The sequence below is a fragment of the Prionailurus bengalensis genome, chromosome A2 (assembly GCF_016509475.1).
Source record: "Prionailurus bengalensis isolate Pbe53 chromosome A2, Fcat_Pben_1.1_paternal_pri, whole genome shotgun sequence".
NCBI classification, from domain to species: domain Eukaryota; kingdom Metazoa; phylum Chordata; class Mammalia; order Carnivora; family Felidae; genus Prionailurus; species Prionailurus bengalensis.
The window spans coordinates 10,407,722-10,433,938 of NC_057348.1; the positions used below are offsets into that span (position 1 = coordinate 10,407,722).

Genomic DNA, 26,217 nt, shown 5'->3' on the forward strand with positions numbered 1-26,217 from the left:
GTAATTTATTAGTCACATATACTCATAGTTCAGGGGAGGAGGAAGCCACACACCACACAGGGCCCCAGAGGGCTGCACTCAGGAACACTGTGCACAGCTCCTAGGCAGGCTTTGTAGTAACACGAGGGAGAGGGGTCTCCTGGTGCTGCTCCCCTCTCCCGACGGGAGGATGTGATGGGCTCGTCTGAATCATTCTGCAGGCTGGCAGGGCGCTGAAGCCTGCTACTCAGGACCCAACAGCAACTGCGCCTGGTCCCCAAGATAAGGAGGATGGTTTCCACGGGGGATCTTTTCTGTGGGAGCAGACTCGGGAGACAAACTTATGGTTGGGTCAATCCAGGCTATCCCAGTTTCCCCAGACACCAGGGCAGCACGTGATACCGGACCTTGGGGCACCTGGGTGGCTCCTGGGTCAAACATCTGAATTCAGCTCAGGTCGTGATCTCACAGGTCACGGATTCTAGCCCCGCGTCGGGCTCTCTGCAGTCAGCACAGAGCCTGCTTTGGATCCTCTGTCCCCCCTTCTCTCTCTGCCCCTCCCCCGCGCATCCTCTCCCAAAATAAGTAAATAAAAACCTTGAGAAAAGAAATACTAGACTTTACTTTTAGGCCTTATACCAAACGTCCCAAATGCGTTCGTCCACCCTCACCTGTGGCTTTGCGTTTCACGGCCTCAGTTGCCCATGGTCCAGACGTGGTTACCAGCCTAGCGCTACGTCACTACGCCTATGCCATTCAACTCACTTCATCTTTGCCCACAGGGAGGGCCTCACAGAGGCATTTTGTCATCTCACGTCATCACAAGGAGAAAAGGGGTGAGTGCGGGGCAATCAGACATTTCGAGAGAGAGACTCTGATTCCGGGATACTGTTACAACTGCTCTATTGTATTATTGGTTGTTGTTGTGCAAGTAGACGGGTCACGCCGCATCTGGGGGCACGGGACCTTTGCACGCCCGGTCTCCTTCCCTCTGCCACGTCGGCGTTCCCTGCCACTGATGTGACTGTGAGAATGGAGCTGAGGTTTGGGCAAGCGGCCCCCAGACCGAAGGACCAAGGACATATTCTTGCCCTGTTGGAGAGATGCGGGGGACGGTATACCTCGCCACAACCGTTAGCTTGCCAAGCAGTCTGCTCGATGGTCATGGCGTTTTTGGGCACAAGACACGTCGGCCCAGACTGGTGCCGCTGACGGGTGGCTGAATGACGACCTCACGAACACTGAATGCTTCGTACGCTTTGTATATATATGCACAGCTCCTAGGCAGAGTATCTCTCTCTCAACCTTCCCTTCTTTCTATGTTCAACACACACACATGCACATCAACTTCCTTTTACTTAACACGACTTCTGAATTTTACCTACGTCTTCAACTTGTTTACTAGAAACCTATCTATTCTTAACACATCTGATGAGTTTCATGTCTTCCATTTGTATTCTTGTTTTCTACGGCAGAGATTGTCTCAATCTCTGGGACATTCCCGATTTTGACAATGTTAGCATTAGGGAGATACCATAGTGTCCTAACATAATTCTGGGAACAAAGAGACCTCTTTAAAAAAATTTTTCATATGTATTTTTTATTTTGAGAGAGAGAAAGAGAGAGAGAGAGAATATGAATGGGGTAGAGGGATAGAGGGAGGGGAGAGGGAGAGAGAGAGAGAGGAAGAGAATGAATGGGGTAGACAGAGGTAGGGAGGGAGACAATCCAAAACAGTCTCCATGCTCAGTGTGGAGCCCAACATGGGGCTCGATCCCACAGCCCTGGGATCATGACCTGAGCCAAAATCAAGAGTCTGACCCTCAACCCACTAGGCCACCCAGGTGCCCCTCATCAGTTCTTTTTTTTAATTCTTCAGACATGAGCACATGCTCTGCACGATGTGTTGAGGTAGTTTTACTGGAATGGATCAACCTCATCTCTCTCCACATCTCCCCTCCAATTCTCCACTGGAACGCCCCTGCAGGAAGGCGCTTTGTAACCCTAGCATTTAGCATGTAGCAATCAACCGAAGCTGTCTCAGTATTTATTGAAAGGAATAATACCCCCTATGTGCCTGATACATAAAGAACATCAGGGAACTGGTTACAGTGGTTATTTCTGGAAAATTTTAGAGAGGGATTGAGACCCCCATTTGAACTTTCCCTGTGTGTGTATCATCTATACTATATAACACATCAGTTAAAAAAAACAAAAAGAAGAGTCAGATCTTTTATTTTCTTGAACATTTTTTCACATGTTATTTTCAGTGAGAAAGGTAAGCTGGAGGAGAAACAAAATATATAATCCTCATCTTAGAAGAAATTAGACTGAGAAAGAAATCCTACCTAGGGGTATGTTTTTGTAGCGGTGTGCGTTGACCCAAAGGATCAGAGCGGAGGTGGGAGGAGTTAAACACTGAGCGTCCCAACTTGCCGGCGAGATCCCTCCCGTTTCCCCGCCCACCAAGCCCGGGACCCGCCCAATCCCCGCCCATCAGCCGAAGCCACGCCCCCAGCCCTGTCCGTCCGGCAAAGGCCCCACCTCTGCGTCCCCTCTCCAGGTCCAGTCCGACCCCATCCCAGAGCCTAACTTTCACCCCGCGGGGAAGGGAACGAGGACTTCTCCTCCGAGGCTGGATGAAAAAGGAGTCAACACGTCTCTCACTGCCTGAAGCACCTCCGGCCCCGAGAGCCGCAGCGCCGGCCACTTCCGCTCCTGGCGTCCGGAAGCGGAAGTGCGCGGCTGCGGCCGACTGCGGCGGGTGTGCTGGGCCGCGCGGCGCGCCGCGGTGGGAGTGTCTCCGGCCGGTCTGCAGGTGCGGCCCGGCCCCTCGGGGAGGCGGGGAGGGCCCTGCGGGCGCGGGGAGGGGCCGAAGGGCCCAGGACAGCAGCCCCGGCCGCAGTGCCTGCCCCCAGCGGTCGCCCCGGGGGCCCGGAGGGGGTCCCGCACAGCTCGGCCTCGCAGCCGTCGTCCCCGACCCCCCCGGCTCGGGCCCCTTGCCCCGTGTCCCCGCGGGCGGGACTGTCGCCCCATCCATCGAAAGGGAAATCGCGGAGTACCGTCCAGGTCCCGCAGCTCAGGAAGGTGGTGCCACCAGGCGGCCCAGCCTTCTTCACCCGCCCTCCGGGATCTGTAGGCCCCTGCGGGATCTCCCCGGAGGCCAGGGAGCTGTTTATTAGTAATTCACGTTTCATTTCCTATGACGTTTCACGTCGTCTAGCTCTGCGACTGGAAAGTTAGGTCGGAGTCTGCACGTGCAGATTGGTGAGCGACTTGTCAAGCGAATGGAAAAGATGGATGATCCCTCTCTCAAGGGATGAATTAGATGACAGATTTTTGGTTTTGGTGATTGACGATTTGCAGCTCCTTAGCTTAGGGCTTGTTAGCTTTCCTTTCCTTTTTCCTTTCCTTTTCCTTTCCCTTTCCCTTCCCTTCCCCTTCCTCCCTTCCTCTCCCTCCCTTCCTTCCTTCCTAACTTCCTTCCTCCCTTCCTTTGAAAAGAGCTTTTAATTTGCCTGTGAGCATTCACTGCGAGATGAGGGGATCTTAAGAAAAGCTATTTCCCAGTTATGTCGCAAGTCTTATTACCATCAAGGAAAAGTCAGATTACTCACTTCTTTTCACGGCACCTCCCACCCGAGTTACCCCAAGCCTATGAATGAATAACCACAAGCTCAAAGACGCGGGATTCTTGGAAAGAGATGAGGTAGCTTTGTTAGTACTGAGAATTGAAATTAAGTGGGCCATAAATGGGGTGTCTTTTTGAAATTTTAGGGTTAAAACTAACTTTCGAGACGTGAGGAAAAAAATTAATTCTGGAAGAAAATTGGACATCGGATTTCAATTTTACAGGAGAGGTGTTTGTTTTCAAAAAGAGCACAGGTCCTGCCTTGCCTTTCTGGAAAGGCTTAACATTGTTTCTCAAAGGCATCTGAAAACTAGTGTTGGTTTATGTTATGTGAACAGGCATCTTAAGTCATTTTTATGTTGGATTTTGTGGTGTTCTGTCGTTGTTCTGTGTGTCCGTGCAGGTGCGTGCCTTCCTAGGCTAGCCATGCCGCATTGTTCTTGGGGAGTGTGGATTGTTTGGCACCTTTCCTTTGGGGTGCCCTCTGTGAACCGGGAAAAACAAAGTGACTGAAGTAGATACAGGACTTGCCCCTGTGGGCAAGTTTCTACTGTAATTATCTGCTTTATTCTCCTTTAAATTAATCATGAGCTGGGTGCTGTGGAAACGTGGAGCGGGAGAAATTGGGGAGGAGGTCAGGAAAAATATCTTACAAGGCACAAATGTTTGAATCCCCACCCCCGCGGCCCCATGAGCTAGCTGCGTGTAGCTAGACAAGGGGTCGGCTGTAGGAGTGGGGAGGAGATTTGAGAGAACATTCCAGACACACAGTTCCTTAGGCAGGACTCGGCCTGGTGTGTTCCAGGAGCTGAGAAAAGACAGGGACAGCCGAGGTAGAGGAAACAAAGTGTGGAATGGTGGAGTCCGGTCGGAGAGGAGAGCAGGCCCTGAAGGCCATGGTCAAATCTGACCCAGTGCTGGCTTCCGTAAAAAACGTTTTATTGGAACACATTTGTTGCCGTGTGGTCTGTGGCTGCTCTTGTGCTAGGACCACAGTCCAGTAGCTGCTTTAGAGGCCATTTGGCCCACAGCTGCCTAGATATTTACTGCCTGAACTTTTTAAGAAAACGTTTGCCAGCCCCTAATACGTAAAGTACTTAGTATGCATCAAGTGCTGTGGTGGTGGCAGGAGTTGGAGTCCCGAAAAAAAGTGGACCCAGGTTCGTACTTTGGGGATGTATGTGGTAGCTGGAGAGGGAGAGGCAGAACCACCTAAATAAGTAAATTAAAACTCGCAACTTGATCACAGCCGTGGAAGAAAAGTAGAGTCTGTTGGAGGTATTTTGAGGGAATGTAACGAGAGGGGAAATAATCCTTTTTAAAAAAATGTTTATTTATCTTGAGAGAGACAGAGAATGAGCACAAGCAGGGGGGGAGCAGAGAGAGAGAGAGAGAGAGAGAGAGAGAGAGAGAGAGAATCCCAAGCAGGCTCCACACTGTTAGTGAAGAGCACTGGACGCGGGGCTCGATCTCGCCCTGAGATCATGATCTGAGCTGAAGTCAAGGGTTGGATGTTTAACCGACTGAGCCACCGAGGTGCCCCTAATCCTTTTATTAATTTTTTTTAATGTTTACTCATTTTTGAAAGAGAGAGACAGAGCACAAGCAGGGGTGGGGTGGAGAGAGAGGGAGACACAGAATCCAAAGGAGGCTCCAGGCTCAGAGCTGTCAACACAGAGCCTGATGTGGGGCTCGAACTCACGAACTGCGAGATCACAATCCGAGCCAAAGTCGGACGCTCAACCGACTGAGCCACCCAGGCGCCCCTTTAATCCTTTTATTAGATGAGAGGAACCACCAGAAATGATCAGGGGCTGTGGTCTGGAAGGTGGGTCTGGGCCCAGTATGTTGCTTATTGGGGAAGATTCCGTGTAAGGGTTTTGCTGGGCCTCCTTGCTGGAGACCCATGGAAGTGGGAGCACCTGGGCCAAACCCCTGTTCACTGCCCTGCTTCCACCCTGACCCCTTTCTCTTACCTTGGTTTCTTTTATTGCAGGGAGGACACCTAATGAGACCTTAAATCCTGGCACTGGTGTCATGGTGAGGGGGCTGGGAGAGTTGGAATTGTTGAGGGGGGGATAATTCTGTCCTCTGGGCCCTGTCCCCTCTCTCCCCACCCCAAAATGAGGAAGAAACGGGAGGGGTAGTGTGGAGCACCTTCTGCCTTGCCCCCGGGGACCTGGTGGCCTCTTTCAGTGCCTGGCCTCTGGAGGGATCTGGCTCGGGAGGAGGGTCCCCACAGTGACCCCCGGGGCTCTGAGCTGAACTCCAGAGTCTGACTGCAGAATGAGGTTCATTTAAATTTTTAAAAAATCTTTATTCATTTTTTTTGAGAGACCGAGCATGAGCAGGGGAGGGGGAGAGAGAGAGGGAGACACGGAATCCAAAGCAGGCTCCAAGCTCTGAGCCGTCAGCACAGAGCCCGATGCGGGGCTCAAACTCATGAACCGCGAGATCATGACCTGAGCCGAAGCCAGATGCCTAACCGACTGAGCCACCCAGGCGCCCCTGAATGAGGCTCATTTAGAGTCGGTAGCAGCAGAGCTCCACCGGGGCCATCCCTTGTGAGGCCTCCCCAAACCACGCGTGTCTGTATACATTTAAATTAATTGAAATTCAGTAAAATTAAAGGTCAGTTTCTCAGGGGCCTGTGTCACATTTCTCAAGTGCTCAGTAGCTACGCATGCAGGGGGCTGTTCTCTTGGAAAGCACAGACAGAGAACATTCCCACCATCGCAGAGAGCTCGACCAGACCATGCTGAGCTCGAGGATTCTGAAATTAAAAGGCCGTTGGGTTTCTCAGGCGCAACGGAAGTCCTGTTTTAGCAACTCGTGAAAGGATTACAAAGTGCTTATGTGAGTCTTGGGAGGGGTTCTAGGGATTTCACGAAAATTATGTGATGGACCCCAAACTTCTGATGCCTTAAATAAGAAACGTAGGAAAAACTCTCCCTAGAGCCCAGAGATCGTCTCTGCAGTGGCGGCTGAAGTGGCGAAGAGAGCCAAAGCCCGCACTCTGGCATTTCTCCAAATGTTAGAAGCGAGGAAATGTCTGCTAGGGTGGCCATGTGATCCCTGTCCCGGTCACAGCAACGACTCACTGCTGTGGGTACGGCACAAAATGAGCCGTGGAGATGGCCAAACAGATGGGGCATGGCGGCGTGCCAATGAAACTTGAAAAGACAGGAGGTGGGCCGGGTTTGTGGAGCCCTGCTGTGGAGACAGAGTCCCGAACGTTCTCCCTTCCCCGGTGATAACCAGTTGTCCTGCAGGTGGGTTTTGCTGAGCCAGGATACGTGTGTTGTTGTAGGAGTCAGTCACCTTTGAGGATGTGGCGGTGGGGCTCCTCCGGGAGTGGGCATTACTGGACGGTGCGCGGACGAACCTGTGCCGATACGTGATACTGGACAAGTGCAGGACTCTGGCCCCCAAGGGTAAGGCTGGCATCGGGCTGGTCCTTTTTCTTCTTCTTCTTCTTCTTTTTTTCAAGTTTATTTTTTATTTATTTTGAGAGAGAGAGAGAGCAAGCAGGGGAAGGGCATAGAGAGCGGGAGAAAGAATCCTAAGCAGGCTCTGAGCTGTCAGCACAGAGCCCGATGCAGGGCTCGAGCCCACAAACGGCGATACCGTGACCCGAGCCAAAGGCAAGAGTCAGATGCTCAGCCGACTGAGCCATCCAGGCGTCCCGTGGCTGGTCCTTATATGCAGGTGCCTAATGCTTCTTAAGGGTCGGCTACGCGACCAAGGAAGGTTTGTGGGTATCTGCAGGATAAGAGCCTCATGCATGGCAGTGCATCCATTCTCCCCAGAGTCAGAACCGCGTGGGTCTCACTGAGCTTGGACTTGGGCTTCAGGGCTTCATCCCCATGGTGCAGAGAGGAGGGTATTTGCGGTTTGGGCCCTTGTGAAAGAGCTTCTCTGAGTTCATTGGAAATGGGGTGTGATCACTTTGCTACCCGTGGTGGTCGCTCACCGCCAGGAGCTGAAGCCCACTGCCAACCCTCGCTCCCTCTCTGAGCACGGGCATCTTTGTCCAGGAGCGGGGACTCCACCACGCAAACCCAGTCTGGGCTCCCAGCTGGGGCCAGGGGCAGAGCTGAGGGCCCCGTGGGTGTGGGTGAGTGTGTGTGCGGTGCCCGCCGGGTTGGAGGGGGGTGGCGTGCTGGGAAGTGTCAGCCTGAGAGCGTTTCAGAGGCCCAAGGGGGAACGGGGCTCTTTGGGGTGACGTTTCTCTAGTGAGCTCCTTCAGTGTTCCTTCTCTTCTGCTGGCCTTCCTCTCCTACCTGTCTTTGGTCTCAGAAAAAGATCTGTTTGAATCTCTCTCTTTTAGTTTTTTAAGTGGAAATACTCACAAACCATAAAATTCACCCTTTTAATGTGTATGCAGTTCAGTGGTTTTTAGTATATTCACAACGTGCAGCCATCACCAGTATCCGCCCCCCCCCCCCCCCGCCACCTCCAACTGCTTTCTGTCTCTGGATTTGCCTGTTGTGGACGTTTTGTACAAATAGGATCACGTAAATGTGGCCTTTGGTCTCTCTTCTTTCCCTAGTGTGACGTTTTCCGTGTTCGTCCACACGTAGCATGTGTCCCAGCCTTATTCCTTTTTACTGCTGAGTCCTGTTCCATTGTACGGGTAGACCACGTTTTGTTTGTCCAGTCATCTGCTGATGGGCATTTGGTTTGTTTTCACTTTTTTGGCTCTTGTGAGTAGTGTTGTGAACATTCACGTACCAGAGTTTATGTCTCCAGTTCTGTTCGGTTGATACTTAGGAGTGGAGTGGCCGGGTCATTGACTTAACTTTTTTTTTTTGTTTAATCTTTTTTTATTTTTTTTTTAAAGTTTTTTTTTTTTTTTCCAACGTTTATTTATTTTTGGGACAGAGAGAGACAGAGCATGAACGGGAGAGGGGCAGAGAGAAAGGGAGACACAGAATCGGAAACAGGCTCCAGGCTCTGAGCCATCAGCCCAGAGCCTGACGCGGGGCTCGAACTCGCGGACCGCGAGATCATGACCTGGCTGAAGTCGGATGCTTAACCGACTGCGCCACCCAGGCGCCCCTGTTTAATCTTTTTTTTAATGTTTACTTATTTTTGAGAGAGGGAGAGAGAGAGCACAAGCTGGGGAGGGACAGAGAGAGGGAGACACAGGATCCGAAGCAGGCTCCAGGCTCCGAGCTGTCAGCACAGAGCCCGACGCGGGGCTGGAACTCACAGACCGTGAGATCATGACCTGAGTGGAAGTTGGACGCCTTACCGACTGAGCCACCCAAGTGCCCCGTATACTTCAGTTTTTGAGGAACACCAAACTGCTCCCTCGGACAGGCGCACGCACCATTTTACATTCCTACCAGTGGTGGTAGAGAGTTCTGATTTCTCCACGTTATACCCACACTTACTGTCCAATCCCTCTTTTTTTTTGTTATTGTTTATTTATTTTGAGAGAGAGGGAGAGAGCATGAGCAGGGGAGGGGCAGAGAGAGGGAGAGAGAATCCCAAGCAGGCTCCACACTGCCAGTGCAGAACCAGATGCGGGGCTCGATCCCACGACTGTGAGTTCACGATCTGAGCCCAGATCAAGAGCCGGACGCTTAACCGACTGAACCACCCAGGCGCCCCTCCGGTTCCTCTTTAAATTGAACATTTCTGCTGTGTTCTTTGTCTAATTGCTTGCTACTTGTTTCTGTGATAATGCTGTCTTACTGGCGACATCTGTCTCCGTCTCCATGGGAAACAGCCTCTCATCCCGGCCCCCTGCCCTGGTCGCTGCCAAGTTCGTCACACGCCCATAGTCCTCAAGAGCCTCCCTTTGCTCACTGATGCCTTCTTGCCTTTCAGTATTGTCCCCAGTTGAGAGTCAATACTTCAAAAACAGTATTTTAAAACAGCGAATAAATAAATAAATAAATAAATACACAAGTATATATTTTGGTCAGTTTCATACCCCTATTTGTTTCTGAAAGAACTTAACTTTTTTTCCCCCCCAATTCATTTTAGACTGGGACTCTCGACTCAAATCCCAAGCGTCTCCTCCCGTGCAGCATATTTTGGAGGGAAATTCATCCCCGGGTTTGCACATGGTAAGATTCACGGGGGCTTGTCCTTGTTCCCCCTCTTGGGAGAAGGTGAGGAGTACGTGGGTTGCAAATGCACACCAGGGCCAGGGGGCCGTGGGGGGGCACTTCCTCAAAGACATTCCCACGTCATGTGAAGCCGGTGCCCATGGCTCGTGAATTTGGACAAGCCTTGCCTGTCCCTCGAGACCCTTTCTTCCTGGAAGGTTCCCCTGAGTCAACATGTCCGTTAGCGGGAGTCAGACATCGGTCGTGTGCGGTGCGGTTCGCTCCTCAACAGTCACGGGAAACTCCTGCCTGCTGGAGAAGCCCTAAGGAAGTCGGGAACGGGAGAGAGCCCGCACTGCCCTGGAGCCTGCAGCCCGCCTGAGCGAGGCGCGCGTCTGAGCACACTGCAAATGTGCCTCAGCGGGGAGGGGAGCAGCCCTGGGCGCTTCACGGGTGTCAGCAAGGTTGCCCTCATCGCTCACCCGCTGCCAGGAGCAGACTCTGCCCGGAGAGTGGATTCGGCCACAGCCTGAACGCCTTCAGGAGGAACTCTAACCTGGACCTGACTGAGACAGCCCTGGGGGACAGCCACCCTGACTTATGTAAAGGATGTGAGAGCGCTCTCGTGGATCGCTCCCCACTTAGGGGACATGTCGAGATCCCATGCTGGAAATCAGCCCTTGTCAAAGCGTGGAAAAGCCTTCAGAGCTGGCTGGCGCGTCCCAGTGCACCAGGGAACACACATCGGGCCCCCCAGCCCCCCATTTTGGCCCTGACTTCCTGCCTCCCCAAACTATAGGAATTTCCAAGGTTTGAGTCCCCAGACTTTTGGGGATTTCAAAGGTTAGGGTTCAGGTTTGGATAGAGGGACATACAGAGCCCAGTCTCCCCACCCCTACCCCCATCTCCACCCCCACCCCCACCCCCACCCAAGGCTGGGCCTGTTTGTGCCAGAGTCAGTGAGATCTCTGGGCTCCCTCAGTCTGAGCCCCTCCACCTCTGTCATGGCTGGTGTCAGTCTCACAGCGTCAGAGACGCCGGCTCAGTGGAGGGGGTGGCGTGGCCTGGATGGTAGAAACCTGCTTCATTCCTTTGCTCTGAGCGTGCAGAGCCTCAACCCTGCACAGCCTGGTGTGGGCTGCAGGGCAGTGGAAACCCTCAGCCCTGCACGGCTCGTATCAGACCCCAGAGCAGCTGAGACCACCCCCCCTTCCCTGCCCAGGTCCTCCTCACTGTTGGTTCACGTTTTTGTTTAGGTGGAGAATGTCTTCCAGTAGCTGCTTGGGAAAGGGCGTGTTGCTTTTGAGGCCCTGAAAATATGTGAAAATATCTTACTGGAGCTGCCGGCTTGCAGGGGCCTCATCTGGCAGGATCGTTGTGGTAACCCCATGCAGAACATTCTGTGCATCGTTACAGAGCCCTGGACTAATGCTTGTGCAGTGAAGGAATGAACACGGGTACCCCAGGCCTTCACCCCCCACCATGAGCAGATGGACCTGTGAGGGAGGGAGCGAGGATGGCCCACATCTGTCCTCTCCAGTTTCTGTGGGCTCTTTCCTCTTAGTACGGGGTTCCAGCACCTTCCGCAGAGCTCCACCTTCAGCTCAGAAGCGAGCACTGAGTGTGGGAGAGGAGGGGCTTCTGCTGCATTGAGCCCCAGGAAGCAGGCGGTCGCAGAACGTTCTGAGCGGGGAGAGGAGGGCCACTCGGGCACGCACGTGCAGAAGTTGAGTGGTTCGTCACGAAGACACGTAGCCCGTAAGTGGTACGGCCACGTTTGGAGCTGGGAGTTCAATCCAGGCCTACCGCAGAGGTGCAGAGGTAGCCACTGGGACCTGCTGCCCGGGGGTCACACATCCTGCCACGCGGCTGAAGGCGCTGACTGTTGGGCTCGTCCTTCCGGGCTTCAGTGGGCCTTGTCCCAACGACTGAGGCCCCCATGGCGGCCCTGAGGCCTCCCCGTCATGGCTAGATAGGCCAGGGGAGGGCATGAGAGAGCTGGGGACTGCTCGCAGAAGAGTCCAGAGAGGAGGCTGCGGAAGGGGTGTCTCCGGGCTCAGTCCTTCTACCGTCCCAGCCGCCCTCCCCCGTGCCGTGTCTCCTCCATGCTGTTTCAGGGCACGGGGATGTTAGCTTGTGCGAGCGCTGGAGAAGGGCAGCGTTCAGAGGACGGGCTCTGGATGGCAGGGCAGATGTAGCCCAACTGTGGCCCGTAGGTAGGCCCCGTGATTGATGGATGTCAAATAGACAAACACAGGCTAAGAAAACACCGAACAACGTTCCTATTCAGAGCTAAGGGCTCCCAGCCTTCCTTGAGTGAAGCACGTTGCAGTGTCTCTGAGGGCCCGTGGCCTGACCTGCAGTCGGGCCCCCCACCCCAGAACCAGAAAAGGTCGGGTCCACCTCGGCGCCTGTGGCATGATGGGTCCTTGAGACCCTTGGTGGCTGGTGCTCACCGTGGAATAGGGGGAGTCACCGGATCTGAAGCTGCCAGACCTGCACACCTGACTTCTCACAGCACTGCCCCCAAACTGAGGGTCCCTCGGGCCCAGAACACACTCACTGCCGCCTCTGTCCTGCTCCGTCCCCTCCGTGCCTTCTCCTAGGGGCCGGGGCCAAACCTGAGGATGCACATCAGGCCCACAATTGGAGACAGAGAGACACCTTCGATTCCAGAAGACCGGCTATCTCTCTGGCTGTCACCTTGGTCTTCTGGAGATGTAGTAAGCCTGGGAGGAGGTTTGCTGTGAGGGCCGAGCCCCAGCCAGAAAGGCCTGGGCTTTGAGACTTCTGCAGATGGGGTCGCGGGGGGAGAGGGAGGAATCTAGGACCAACTCTTGGAAACTGGGGACAGGCTGGAGGCCCAGGCTCAGCTCCCTAGTAGGAACTACCACGTGGGTCCTGGCGTTCCTGTGTCCCCAGGGTGGTGGTGGCCCAGAACAGGCCTCCAGGAGGAGCAAGCACCCAGGGCCTTGGCCCTGCCTCCCCTGGCCCAGCCTTTCTTCCTCCATTCCTTCCACTTTCACTCCCACCCTGTCCATGACCGTGAAGCCTATAGGAATGAGTGATCGTGTGATCCCAGGGCTGGGTGGAGAGCCCAGGCTGGTGACTGAGCTCTTGGCTCAGGGTCCTGTGTTTCCACCCTAAGGTGGAGAGAGGATCAGAGAAGGACACTGTAAGGCATGCTTTGATTCTTCCCCCGGGGAGAAGGGCTGCCCCCACCTGCCCAGGCCCCTCACCTGTCCTGAGACACCTGCCACATTTTCTTTCCATCCACCACTAAGTCCTGGGAGTCCCCTCCCCACCAAACGTAACTTATCTCTAACTGCTTCTGCTGTGCCCCCTGCCACCACCCTGCCCAGAGCCACTGTTAGTTCTCGGGGGCCCCTGGAACTGCTCCCTACAGGCCCCTGTTCCAACTGGGCCCCACCTTTGACACAGAGTCTAGAGACATCCCTTAGACATACAAGTCAGATGAGACACCTTTCCTGGGGAAGCAGCCACCAGTGGAGGAGAGTTCAGATCCTTTCTCTCACAACAGGGCTGCCTTCCGAGAATAACTTACTAACCATTCCTCGTGTGTCCAGGCCCACCTCCACATCACCCCCCCCACCCCCCCCCAGGCCTGCTGGTCATCTACGCCCTTCTTTGCTCCAGCATTTCCCCTGCTGCTGGAGGCGACTCCCCCCAAGGCGGCCCCCTCTCCATCCCATTTTGAAGTTGAAATTCTACCACAGGGTTGAGTGTTGTGCTCATGAATTGGATTGGTCTGGACAGGCTAAATTGGGCATTGTCCCAATTTTACCATCGTGTGGCTCGGAGCAGGGTCAGTCTTGCAAATTCAGTCAGGGCGAATGGCTGTGAGCAGATTCCATCGACCGTGTGACCCTAATCTGTCCCTCTCACTGTGTCTAGGGGCGGAAGGCGGCCGCGCAGATTCAGAGGGTGGCTGTGCCGGTGCCTGCACTGAGTCTCCCTGAGCTGAGGATGGCTGGGGATTCTGGTGAGTGAGCACTGGCTGGAAATGGCAGCCCGAGGGCCTCCCATGTGCTGTGCTGTGTCTGGGAACTTGGATCTCCCGCCTTCATTTCCTGGGACAGCAGGCATTTCCTTGCCCCTTAAGGAGGATCCATAAAATCATGTCACCATTCTTTACATATTCAAGGGGAAAGGCACTTTCTCAGGATCGTGAGCTGGGATTCTTTCTGTGTGTTGTTGTTGTTGTTTTGTTTTTTTTTTTGGTCTTTGGTCTTTTTGTTCAGAAAGAGTAGATTCCATTCACCTGTGGCTAAGTCCAGACCTCTTTCTGGGCAAGGTTAAATTCTTCACTCCACAATTATGTTGGTGCTGAATTGACAGTCAAATTTACTCTAAATTGAATATGTTTTAACTGAGCTTATAAAAAATGAGGTTGAAACAGGCTGCATGTCCTGAGGAGTGGGGGGGGGGGGTGGAATTAATTCCGGAGGACAAATGATATCTTAGCTTTAATTTCAAGGGATTTGCTTCCTTCCATCATGCCTTCTTTAAAAAAATTTTTTTTTATACATTTATTTAATTTTGAGAGAGAGAGACAGAACACTAGTCGGGGAGGGATAGAGAGAGAGGGAGACACAGAATCTGAAGCAGGCTCCAAGCTCCGAGCTGTTAGCACAGAGCCCCATGTGGGGCTTGAACTCCCAAACTGTGAGATCGTGACCTGAGCCGAAGTCGGACGCTTAACCGACAGAGCCACCCAGGCGCCCCTGCCTTGAAGTACTCTTAAGATACTTAGAGTACCTCATGCCTTTGAAGTACTCTTAAAATTTTTTTTTAATGTTTATTTTTGAGAGAGAGACAGAGACAGAGACAAGAGTGCGACCAGGGGGCGGGCAGAGAGAGAGGGAGACCCAGAATCCGAAGCAGGCTCCAGGCTCTGAGCTGTCAGCACAGAGCCCAATGCGGGGCTCGAACTCACAAGCTGTGAGATCATGATCAGAGCCAAAGTCAGATGCTTAACTGACTGAGCCACCCAGGCGCCCCTTGAAGTACTCTTAAAGTGCTTAGAGTACCCTGTACTTGAAGGGAAACACTTGGAATACTCCATGCTCTTGAAGGACTCTTGAAGTGCTGTAGTTGGCCACCCTGTGGTGAGACGGGCCCTGCGAGAGAATCTCAAACAAGACATTGACCCCTCCCCTGTGGAGCTCACAGTCTGCCTGGGCAGTCAGATGTTTCAGTGAAGACCAGAATATGATGGAAGCATGTAACACAAGGACTTTATCTCGAAGGCCGAGCGGAGTTTCGGGAAATTTGAAGTCAGACCATGGGTTCTCACCTGCGGCACTGGCGACACTGGGACCAGATCATTCTCCTTGGGGGCGGGGGGCGCTTTCTGTGTGTTGTGGGGCCTCCACCCACTAGGTGTCAGTAGCATGTCCTGCATTAGCCAGCCAGGGCCGCCATAACACAAAGGGCCACAGACTGAGCAGCTCAAAGAAGAAACATTTGTTTTCTCACGGCTCTGGGGGCCAGAAGTCCGAGATCTAAGGGCTGTGATCTGTTCTGGACATCTCTCCTTGGCTTGTAGATGGTTGTCTTGAGTTTTCTCTTTGTACGTGTCTGTGTTCAAGTTTTGTTCTTACAAGGACACCAGTCAGAGTGGATTAGGGCCCACCCAACTGGCCTCATTTTAGTTTGATTAGACCTCATGTCTGGATACGGTTATATTCTGAGGTGCTGGGTAGCTGAAGTTTTGGAGGGGCACAAGGCCATAACAGGTCCTAGTCGTGACAGCCGAAAATGTCTCCAGAAGCTGTAACTGGTCCCTGCCTCTGCCCCCCAAGATCATACGCTGAAGTCCTAACCTCCCATCTGACAGTGTTGGAGACTGGGCCTTTAAGGAGGTGGCTAAGATTAGTTGAGGTCATAAGGGTTAAGCTCCAATCCCATAGAACTGGTGTCCTTATAGGAAGAGGGAGAGACACCACATTCTCTGCTGTGTGAGGACACAGTGAGAAGGCAGTTGTGTACAAGCCAGAAAGACAGCTCTCACCAGAACCCGACCATGCTGGCACCCAGCCTCCAGAACTGGGAGGAAGTATTTTTTTTTAAATTTTTTAAATGTTTTTATTTATTTTTGAGAGAGAGAGAGAGAGAGAGAGAGAGAGAGAGAGAGAGAGACAGAGCACGAGCGGGGGAGGGGCAGAGAGAGAGAGGGAGACACAGAATCCCAAGCAGGCTCCAGGCTCTGAGCTGTCAGCACAGAGCCCGACGCGGGCTCGAACCCGTGAACTACAAGATCATGACCTGAGCTGAAGTTGGGCACTCAACCGACTGAGCCGCCCAGGCGCCCCAGTAATTTTTTTTTTAAAGTTTATTTATTTTGAGAGAGTGCATAGGAGGGGCAGGAGAGAGAGAGAGACAGAGAGAGGGAATCCCAAGCACTGTCATTGTAGAATCCAATGCAGGGCTCAAACTCATGAACTTCAAGACCATGACCTAAGCCAAAATCAAGAGTCAGACACGTAAATGACTGAGCCACCGAGGTGCCCTGGAAGTAAATTTCTACTGTTTCAGCCCCCCTGTCTGTGGTATCTTGTTATGTAGCAGATCTGACCAAGATACCAGACTGCCATGTGCCCCCTGGGGGACGAGTATTGGCTTAGACCGTGATGCGCGATTACTGTATCATTTAGGTTGGCAAGATGTTGGGCTGTTTAGAGAAGGTTTGGGGGGGAGGATTTCAGGCCTAGAAATGGCATCTGGAAAATTCCTTGCGGGGCAGAGAGGCCGGGGTGCCCAGGGGCCCACAGAAGGCTGTGCAAAGGGAGCAGAGGGAAGGGGAGCGTGGTGTGAGCTGACTAGAGAGGGTGGGGGTCTGGAACATTCAGGCCTGGAAGCATGAATCCTGGCCTGTGTCCTTAGGCTGCTGGGAGCCAGGGATGTGTTTGGGTGAGCAGTGCTGTGCATCTGTGGTTTTAGCAGAACCCTCCAGCACCTGGGGGGTGGCAGGGCCTCAGGGAGGGTGGAGGGGTGCGTGGAGGCAGTGAGGAACAGAGTGGTCGTGGCCTAGGCCGCAGGTGAGTGCGGAGTGGGTGTGGCGGGGTCCCTGAGACCGTACCCAGTCGTCGCCATTCGCTAGGAAACCCAGGCCTCGGCCTGCAGTCGTGCTCAAGGTGGTGATTTATCACAGTGAAGGGACACAGAGCTGAGTCCTTGGCGCATGAGGTGAAGTCTGGAGGAGTCCAGGCCCGAACTTCCGGAATCCTCTCCCAGTGGAGTCACACAGGACGTGCTTAATACCCCCTGCAGCAAGCTGTGACAACACATGTGAGGTGATGTCTACCAGGGGAGCTCAGTAGAGGCTCAGAGCGCAGGTTTTCACTCGGGGCTGGTCACAAAGGCACCCTTGACTCTGCCTTGAAGTACTCTTAAGTCAGGCGTGCACCTGACTCTGGTCAGCATGTCCCAGCCTCCCGGAAGGAAAGCAGGCGTTCGGCACAAACCCCAGTGTTCATAGAAGGAATTTAAGCAGGGTGAGCCCCTCTCACCAGTTAAGGCGCTGGGAACCCTCTCAAGATCCGTGTTCCCAAGGGCCGCCAGTCAGGCCTGTGGGGTTAGCTTTGGTCTCCACAGTAGGGAATTGCGGAGTGATTTAAGGCCTGTGCGGGAGGTTGAGTTGAGATAATTTGCTGAGTCCCGTATACTTTCATTTACCAGACAATCTGGAGCATTCCTGTACCAAGTGGGGCGGGGGGCGGTGAAAGGAGAGGGGCCCAGGCTTGTTTTCACGAAGCTTCCAATCCCACGAAGGTGGCGGAAAATACACACCTAAGGCAGCGGATAACCACGTGGTACAAATAGGTGAGGGCTGTGAGGAAAGGGGGACGGTCCTTCTAGAGAAAGGAAGGACACTGGGGAGGGGGAGGGGGAGGGGGAGGTGCTCTGAGAGAGTGACCTTTCAGTGGACTCAGAAAGGAAAGGCCTGATGTGGCATTAGCCACAGTGAGGACAGGGGTAGGAGGAAGGGGAGTGGCGGGGGGGGGGGGGGCTCCCTGTAGAGATGGCGGCACGGAGTTTCTTTTTTTGGATTACTTGTTGGGGTCTAGAGAGCGTCAGGGAGGGGTGAGAGGCGAGGATATCACTTCCTGAGATCAGGGGCACTGGAAAGAGAACAGGCTTTGAGAATGAGGCGATGAGCACATATTTTGGGGAGGGAGGGCACGAGACAACAGAAATTCACGTCTCGCGGTTCTGGAGGCCAGAAGTCTGAGATCAGGGTGCTGGTGGGGCCGTGCTGCCTGCGAGGCCTGGAGGGAGGCTCCTTCCTGGCATCCGGTGGCGGCTGGCAGTCCCTTGGCCTGAAGTTACATGGCTCCGGTCTCGGCCTGCATCGTCACATGGCCTTCTCCCCTCGTGTGTCCCTGCTTCTGTCTTTCCTCCTCTTAGGACACCAGTCATATTGGGTTTGGGGCCCTCCCGACTCCAGTGTGACTTCGTCTTAGCTAATCACACCTGCCAAGACCCTCTTCCCAAGTAAGGTCACGTTTTGAGGTACTGGGGAGGTTACGACTCCATAACTCGGGAGGGCGCAATTCAACCCATGACGGTCTGCCCTCTGTACCCCCCCAACTGAATTCATGTCCTCCCCAGATACCAAGTACTCAGATGATCTTGACACCCCCAGAGTGGGTGTCTTGACACCCACTTCAGCATCGACTCCCAAGTCCCAAATCTCATCAGCTCAGAAAAGTCCTTGTGTCCTCATATGAATCATCCAAACCAGGCGTGGGTGAGATTCAGGGTGTGGTCCGTCCCGGGGGGCAAAATTCTTCATCTGTGAACCTGTGAACTGAGGAAACAAGTCCTCTGCTCCCATAATGCAGTGGTGGGACACGCACCGGGTGCTCGTTCCCTCCCCCGAAGGGAGAGAAAGAAGAGATCATGGGTCCCAAGCAAGCTCCAAACCCAGAAGGGCAAGTTCAAGGCTTGATGGCAATCCTCTGCTTGTGGTGGTGGTGGGGGGGGGCGAGGGGAGGAGGGGGGCAGTAGTCCCACCCCCAGCTCACTGAGTCCCCAGGACAAATGAGTGGGGACACGAGCTGATGGTGTGCAGGTGGGTCTGGAGTTGAGGGGGGAGAGTCAGCCCGGGGTCTGGGCCTGGTCAGGCCGTGAGGCTGCCTGCTGAGGCAGAGGCTAAGGGGAGTGAGGACAGGGGTCACAGTCTCGTGAGGGGCGGAGGAGGGTCTTGTACGGAGGAGGCTGGGGCCGTGGTCACTGAAGCCCCCGGGGTGGTGGGCCCCAGGATGGAGGGCCGAACACACGACTGGATCCCCACCGCAGATGGGGGTCGCTGGTGGTCCGAGTACGGTGCCTGTCCTTGTGATCATGAGTGAGCGGGAGGTGAGGAAAGGGACACAGAGGATTGGTTGCCCACGGCGGGGAAGCAAAAAAACATTATGCATTATGTAGAGGGAAAAGCAGAGTGTTGTGGCTTAAATTGTGGTGCCCCCCAAAAGATCCATTGAAGTCCTAACCACCGGTACCCGTGACCGGGACTGAGACCTTACTTGGAAATAGGGTCTGTGCAGCTGCAGGTTAAGATGAGGTCGTGATGCGGGGCCCAGAGTGACTGGTGTCCTTTTAAGGAGAAAAACCAGGTGCAGACAGGGACACTCGGGAGAGGACGGCCATGTGATGACAGGTGCATAGATCAGAGGGACGCAGCTGCCGGCCAAGGAGCACCCAGGATTCTGGACAGTCGCCGCCAGAAGCCAGGAGGAGGCGAGGAGGGATTCTACCCAGAGTCTCGGAGGGAGTGAAGCCCTGCCGCCACCTTGGTCTTGGACTTGTGGCCTCCGGAGCTGAGACAGAAGATGTATCTGGGGTTTTGAGCCTCTCAGTTGGCGGTGCTTGGTTACAGCAGCCCCAGGAAAGGCATACATGGGGTCAGAGATTGGACGTGGGTCAGGGTGCTGTGTTTTTGTTTTTTTTAATGATTAGATGCAATTAATTTTCTTCATTTGCGTGATATGCTTTATTTTTCAGTTCAGGATTAGTTCCCAGGGGGAAAGGTCCCATGGCAGGGGGAGGTGAGCATGTAGGGAGACAAGGGATGGTGGGGGAGGTCACTCACTTACCTGTCACGGGCCCCGGGTGGATGGAGGGGTGTGGTGGATTTGAAGGCAGGAAGGGGAGATCCTTCCTTCTCACAGGCAGACCCCTGGGGTGGTGGCCGCTTCTCTGGCCCCTGCTTGTGCTAAGTCCTGGGCTGCCCCTGGCCCTGCAGAGTAGGGCAGAGGAAGGAGCTGAGTGGCTTGGGAGAGAATGCTGACCCAGGGCTGAATCAAGGGGCAGTGGGGGTGCCCCAGAAACCCCAGGGTCTGTCGACTTGGGACTGTATATAACTCTAGAGATTTGGAACAGAAGCAACATGTGCATATATGTGCATGTTTGCACGTGTGTCCGTGTGTCTGTCTGTTTCTGTGTGTGTGTACTCATCCGTGTGTGTCTGTGCGTCCGTGTCTCCGTGCATGCGTGTGTGAATGCATGCACGTGTGTGTCCTCGTGTGTGTGCACGTGTGCCTAAGCACGCAAGTGTGTGTGTGTGTGTGTGTGTGTGTGTGTGTCATACATGCGTGTGCATACGTGTGTGCACCTGTGGTCACTTCACCGTTTTGGGGCGGACAGCCCAGGGGTCCTGTGGGTGTGCTCACTTGGCCTCCTGGCTGCCCTCTCCTGTAGCTCTGCTTGCCCAGGACCCCGCCTGGCTCCGGAAGGAGAACACAGAGGGGGAGTCTGTGGCTCCTGGGATGCTGCTCAGCTGTCCGCAGGTGAGTAGGAAACCCCTGTTGCTCAGGCCCTGATTCTCCTCCCTTGGCCTGGAGCTTCTCGCCCCCACAGGGCTGGTGTCCAGGCTCCTAGGCCCTGGGCCTCTTATAGTGTCAGAATTGGGGTGGGGGGGAGGGATGTGGGGGCAGTCCAGGTGGTGATCCCACCCCTTCGTTCAGACCTTCCCTAGCCGAGGAGTGCCTGGTTCTACTGGGCACCAGGAGGGAAAACAGCAAGGTTGTGAGCTGTCCTTGTTCGCTAGTCCTCACGGTTTCCCGGGACAGATAGTGGTCATTTACCACATGTTTCTCTCTTGTCTGCCACGTGCTCAGGCCTGTGGGACCCTGGAGCCGGAGGGGAATAAAACTGCCGTGGCTTCCCAGCTGGTAGCTAAGTCCTTCGATGCCACACCTCTGGATGCTGTCCCTCGGGGACAAATGTGCAGATGGAGGAGAGTTCTAGTTCTGGGGCCTGAGCCAAGGGGCAGCCTCCGAGAGACCTCAGGGCCCCGTGTGACAATCCTCTGCACGGTCTTCCTTCCCCAGGCCGGCCCCTCACTAGCCTCTTGGGTACTGGTGGGGGTGCCCCCTGGCTGAGCCGGGACGGGTGTGTGTTTCAGGAACCAGTCACCTTCGAGGATGTGGCTGTGTTGTTCACTCCGGAAGAATGGATGTTTCTAGACTCTGCCCAGAGAAGCCTGTACAGAGATGTGATGCTGGAGAACTATAGGAACCTGGCCTCTGTGGGTAAGGCCAGCCCCGTGGCTTCACCCACATACCCATGCAGCCCCTACGGGTTCCCGGAATTGTGCCGGTTTGGGAAACAGGTGAAAAAAGAGAAATCCTGCCCTCACGGTGCTTACGGTCTAGCAGCTTCCCTGTGGCGATGGAGGTCTCTCTGCTGCTTTCTGTTTCTCCACGGTTAAAAGTGTCTGGACTTTTCTGGTGCCTCTCTGAGTCAGGCCCTGGGTTTTGGGGACCAGAGAATCCCATTATCCTTTGGGACCCAGTGAGGGAGCTTGTACTTTGGCCCCCTAGTGGAAGGGCCCGACCGTGCCCATCGGAATTTAGGGGTGCTCATTTTGTTCTTCCCATCTCCGGTGCCCCCTAAAGACGTCAGGATACGGGCCCCGGTTTACTGGCAGGCACGGCTCACGCCCCGCGTATTTCCCCACGAGCAGGAGATCAGCTCGGCAAATTCAGTTTGTTTCCCCATTTGGAGCAAGGAGAAGAGTGGTGGCCGACGGAGAGAAGAGTCTTCCCGGGAAGCTGCCCAGGTGACGCTTTCAGTGACCTTGACGGAGCCGCTCTACTGGATGCCACCGCCTTCCCTTTTTATCCCGAATACTTTACTCTGGTTTCACAGGATGATTTGTCCTGCCTGCTCGTCACCTTGGTCACCTCCATGTGTCTGTTTTATCCTGTGTGTGTTTTCCGCGGACGTAGCGTGTGCATGTTTTATCCGGTGCCTCCCCGCCCCCCGTATGTTCTTGCTGACACTTTCTCTCAATTTCGGCCTCAACCTTCATAGGCTCCTTTCTCAGTAACTTATCTACCATTTCTAATCCTTGTTGCTGTGGTTACATAGCTCCTTACAGAGCCAGATGCCTTAACATTTCCTGGACAGTCTGATACATCCCTCCCCTTCCCAGTTTCTTCCCGTAGTCAGAATCAGTATTAAGAAAACACAAAACCCCACATGCCCCGCTTATTCTTTGGGTTGCCCTGTTTGTACACTTTTCTCTGTGCACTTACTTTTTCCTTCCTTGTCCATTTCAGAACCTTCGCTTCCACCCCAAGGTTCGATTCCTAAGCAAGGTATTTTTGCAGAGATTTCCGTTGGCATGGAAAGGGTAAGGCACCCCAGGAGCATTCTCGGTTCTGTTGTAGGACGAGTCTGGGGTTGCTGCAGGTTAGAAAAGCAGGGCTGCCTGGCTGGCTCATTCGGAGGAGCCTCCGACTCTTGACCTCGGGGTGGCGAGTTTGAGCCCCATGTTGGGTGTAGACATTGTTTAAATCAATCAATCTTTTTAAAAAAAATTTTTTTTAATGTTTATTTATTATTGAGAGACAGAGCACGAGCAGGGAAGGGACAGAGAGAGAGGGAGACACAGAATCCGAAGCAGGCTCCAGGCTCTGAGCCGTCAGCACAGAGCCTGATGCGGGGCTTGAACTCACGGACCGTGAGATCATGACCCGAGCCGAAGTCGGATGCTTAACTGACTGAACCCCCCGGGCGCCCCAAATAAATCAATCTTAAGAAAGAAAGAAAGAAAGAAAGAAAGAAAGAAAGAAAGAAATAGCATGAGGCCAGAGAGAGAGAGAGATAGAGATTGATTCAAGGTGAGTGGTGCTCACCCAGGAGAACACAGTGTTCTGGGAGAGAGTCTGTGAAAGTCATGAATTGGGGAAAACTCTACGTGTAGATTAAGGCATGTGTCTTCGCAGAGTTCCCACAGGCAACTGCTTGTACCAGTGAACAGGTACCAAGTGTTTAAGGCTCCGTGTGGCTTTAACTCGGCAAAACTCTGCATCTGAGAGGCCTCATGAAAGTAAAGACAGTGACAGTGCTTTGTGGGCAGCATCCCCTTGAAGGGACTCGGGGCAGAAATGGTCCAGACCCACTAAGAGAGTAGATACTAAAAGGCATCTACGCCTCGGGTGTCGATACCTTTCCCCTACGCCCAGTTGCCCCCCGGGGGAGAATGTCTGTGAACGTAATAAAGCCTCAGGTCTTCGTATTTTCCTCCATTGACAGGGGCGGCCTCAGACGGGAGAAAACCTCTACGAACCTAGTGAACTCGGAAAACCCTCGCCCTGCGCCCGACCGCTTTTTCAGTACCGGAGCGTTCGTGCTGGAGGCGACCCCTGCGAATGCCCAGAGAGCGGAAGATCCTTCTTCCAGCCCGCTCGGCTCCTCGCGCCTGAGAAGATCCGCCGTGGGGACAGAACCTTCGCGTGTCGCCAGTGTGAGAAGTCCTTCAGATACAGCTCCGACCTGATCAGGCACGAGAAGACCCACACCGCGGAGAAGTGCTTTGAGTGTCAGGAGTGTCGGCAGACCTTCAAGTACTCCTCGAATCTGCGGCGTCACCTGAGGACTCACACCGGAGAGAAGCCCTTCGAGTGTGCCCAGTGTGGGAAAACCTTCACCAGGAACTTCAACCTGATTTTGCACCAGAGAAACCACACAGGCGAGAAGCCCTACGCATGTAAGGACTGTGGGAAAGCCTTCAATCAGCCGTCCTCCCTGCGGAGCCACGTGAGGACTCACACCGGCGAGAAGCCCTTCGGGTGCAGTCAGTGTGGGAAAGCCTTCAGGGAGCACTCGTCGCTGAAGACGCACCTGCGAACGCACACCCGGGAGAAGCCGTACGAATGCGGCCAGTGCGGGAAGCCCTTCCGGACGAGCACGCACCTGAACGTGCACAAGAGGATACACACCGGGGAGAAGCTGTACGAGTGCGCTACGTGCGGCCAGGTGCTGAGTCGCCTCTCGACCCTCAAGAGTCACATGCGAACCCACACCGGAGAGAAGCCCTACGCGTGCCAGGAGTGCGGGCGCACCTTCAGTGAACCTTCGTCCCTCCGGAAACACGCGAGGACCCACACGGGCAAGAAGCCCTACGCGTGTCAGGAGTGCGGGCGCGCCTTTGGTCAGTCTTCACACCTTATCGTGCACGTGAGGACCCACACCGCAGGGAGGCCCTACGCGTGCAGTCAGTGTGAGAAGGCCTTCAGGCACAGCTCTTCGCTCGCCGTGCATAAAAGGGTTCATGCCGGGAGAGAAAGCGCTAAGAGCGGTGGCCTGCCTCTATCAGTGTCCCAGCCGTATGTCGGGCCCCTTGCTGATTAATGTTCGACTTTTATTTTTTTAATTTAATTTTTTAATTATCTGAGAGAGAGAGAGAGAGAGAGAGAGAGAGAGAGAGAGAATGCACGTGCATGGGGGAGGAGCAGAGAGAGAGAATCTTTTCTTTTTTTTTTTTTTTAGTATTTATTTATTTTTGAGGGAGAGAGAGACAGAGTGTGAGTGGAGGAGGGGCAGAGAGAGAGACACACACAGAATCCAAAGCAGGCTCCGGGCTCCGAGCTGTGAGCACAGAGCCCGATGTGGGGCTCGAACCCACGAGACGTGAGATCACCACCTGAGCCGAAATCGGTCGCTTAACCGACTGAGCCACCCAGGCGCTCTGGGAGAGAGAGAATCTCATGCAGGTGTGGAGCCCGATGCGGGACTCGATCCCACAACCCTGGGATCATGACCTGAGCCGAAACCAAGAGTCGGACGCTCAACCGACTGAGCCACCCAGGCGCCCTCCAAGTTTTCTAAAAGTATAAACGTTCCGGGCTGTCATCCTCTCTCGTGGCACTCATTTGGCCACATTCCATGTTTTGATGTGTAATATTTTCATTTTGGTTGAAATCTAAGTATTGTCTTAGTTTCTGTTACCACTTATTCTTTGGCCCATGAGTGATCTGTAATTAGATTTTAAAACCATGGGATGTGGATATATTTTTCTAGAGGTATAATTACTCCTAGCAAAATGCATAAACTTTAAGTGTACAGCTGGAGGAGTCTGACAGGTTCGTACGTATGTTCATGTCACCAACCCGCCATTCAAGGTATACAACATTTCTGTCATTCCGGAAAGTTCCTGCATGTGTATGGGTGTTTTTTTTTTTTTTTTTTTTTTTTTTTAGTTGCCTTTTTGTTGTTGGTTTTTAATTTAATTACATTGTGAGCAGAAAATGTGGTCTTTGTGTTATTGAATATCGGGTATCTGTTTTGTTTTTTTATTTTTTTTTATTTTTATTTTTTCAACGTTTATTTATTTTTTTTTGGGACAGAGAGAGACAGAGCATGAACGGGAGAGGGGCAGAGAGAGAGGGAGACACAGAATCAGAAACAGGCTCCAGGCTCTGAGCCATCAGCCCAGAGCCCGACGCGGGGCTCGAACTCACGGACCGCGAGATCGTGACCTGGCTGAAGTCGGACGCTTAACCGACTGCGCCACCCAGGCGCCCCTCTGTTTTGTTTTTAACGTGGCATATCCTGCTAGTTGCCTATCAAAATTGCCCCTTGTTCCTTAAAAAACAACTTAGGTTTTTCTTGTTCAGGTTGGTACGATGCGCTCTTGAAAAACCCCGTACCTCCCAGCCTCCTCCTTGCAGCTAGGGGACGCCACGGCCCCCCCCAGTCCCGGCCATTCTAAGTATGAGAAGTCATTGGGTGTGATTCCGGGGAAGGATGTTGCAAAGGAACATTTAGCCAGATCCCTCCACTTCTTGGCCTTTGTACAAACAGACATGATGCCCAGTGCTCGAGAAGCCATCCCACGGCCATGAGGGTAAAGGCTGCAGCTGAAGAGAGTGTAGCCAGACCTCACGACCATCCTGGCTCCCCGGCTGGTATCTTTGTGTGGCTGTCCCGGACTGTTTGTTTCTGGATATCTTGTTACATGGAAAAGGTGCACTTCTTACTGGCACAGGACATTGCTGCTTTGGGGAGGGGGCCGGGGAGGGGAGGGATGGGTTTATTACGGCCGAATGCTGTATCCAGCTGGTGCACTTAGTGTGTGGTCAGTTGTCATAAATGCTTCCTGTGTCGCTGAAGCCAATGTATTGTATTCTGCATATAGAATACAATCCGCTAGATCGTATTATTTGTGTTTCAAAATCTTCTCCACATTTATAGGTATTGGTCTCTATCTTCGTCTGTTCGGGCCGCATA

At 53.6% G+C, this 26,217-nt stretch overlaps 1 protein-coding gene and 1 non-coding gene across 7 annotated transcripts; one reads left to right on the plus strand and one right to left on the minus strand.

Annotated features, from left to right (window-relative positions):
• The first annotated feature begins 686 nt into the window (after window positions 1–686).
• ZNF333 (zinc finger protein 333) lies at window positions 687–24,447 on the plus strand. 6 transcript variants are annotated; one of them, XM_043586842.1, is made up of 10 exons: window positions 2,497–2,797; window positions 5,607–5,650; window positions 6,921–7,044; window positions 9,608–9,690; window positions 13,588–13,675; window positions 20,398–20,486; window positions 21,104–21,230; window positions 21,665–21,760; window positions 22,263–22,336; window positions 23,242–24,447. In XM_043586842.1, the coding sequence occupies exons 2-10, from the start codon at window positions 5,648–5,650 to the stop codon at window positions 24,337–24,339; spliced, it is 1,782 nt and encodes a 593-aa protein (XP_043442777.1). In that variant the 5' UTR covers window positions 2,497–2,797; window positions 5,607–5,647; the 3' UTR covers window positions 24,340–24,447. The 6 variants fall into 6 exon arrangements, with proteins under 6 accessions (XP_043442782.1, XP_043442778.1, XP_043442777.1 ...); XM_043586847.1 differs by lacking the exons at window positions 2,497–2,797; window positions 5,607–5,650; window positions 6,921–7,044; window positions 9,608–9,690 and adding exons at window positions 687–697; window positions 4,526–4,536; window positions 11,043–12,395; XM_043586843.1 differs by lacking the exon at window positions 21,665–21,760 and having other exon boundaries at window positions 2,496–2,797.
• Window positions 5,288–5,372, minus strand: TRNAQ-UUG. Its single transcript has one exon. It is a non-coding gene; the product is annotated as a tRNA-Gln (tRNA).
• Window positions 24,448–26,217: the final 1,770 nt, after the last annotated feature.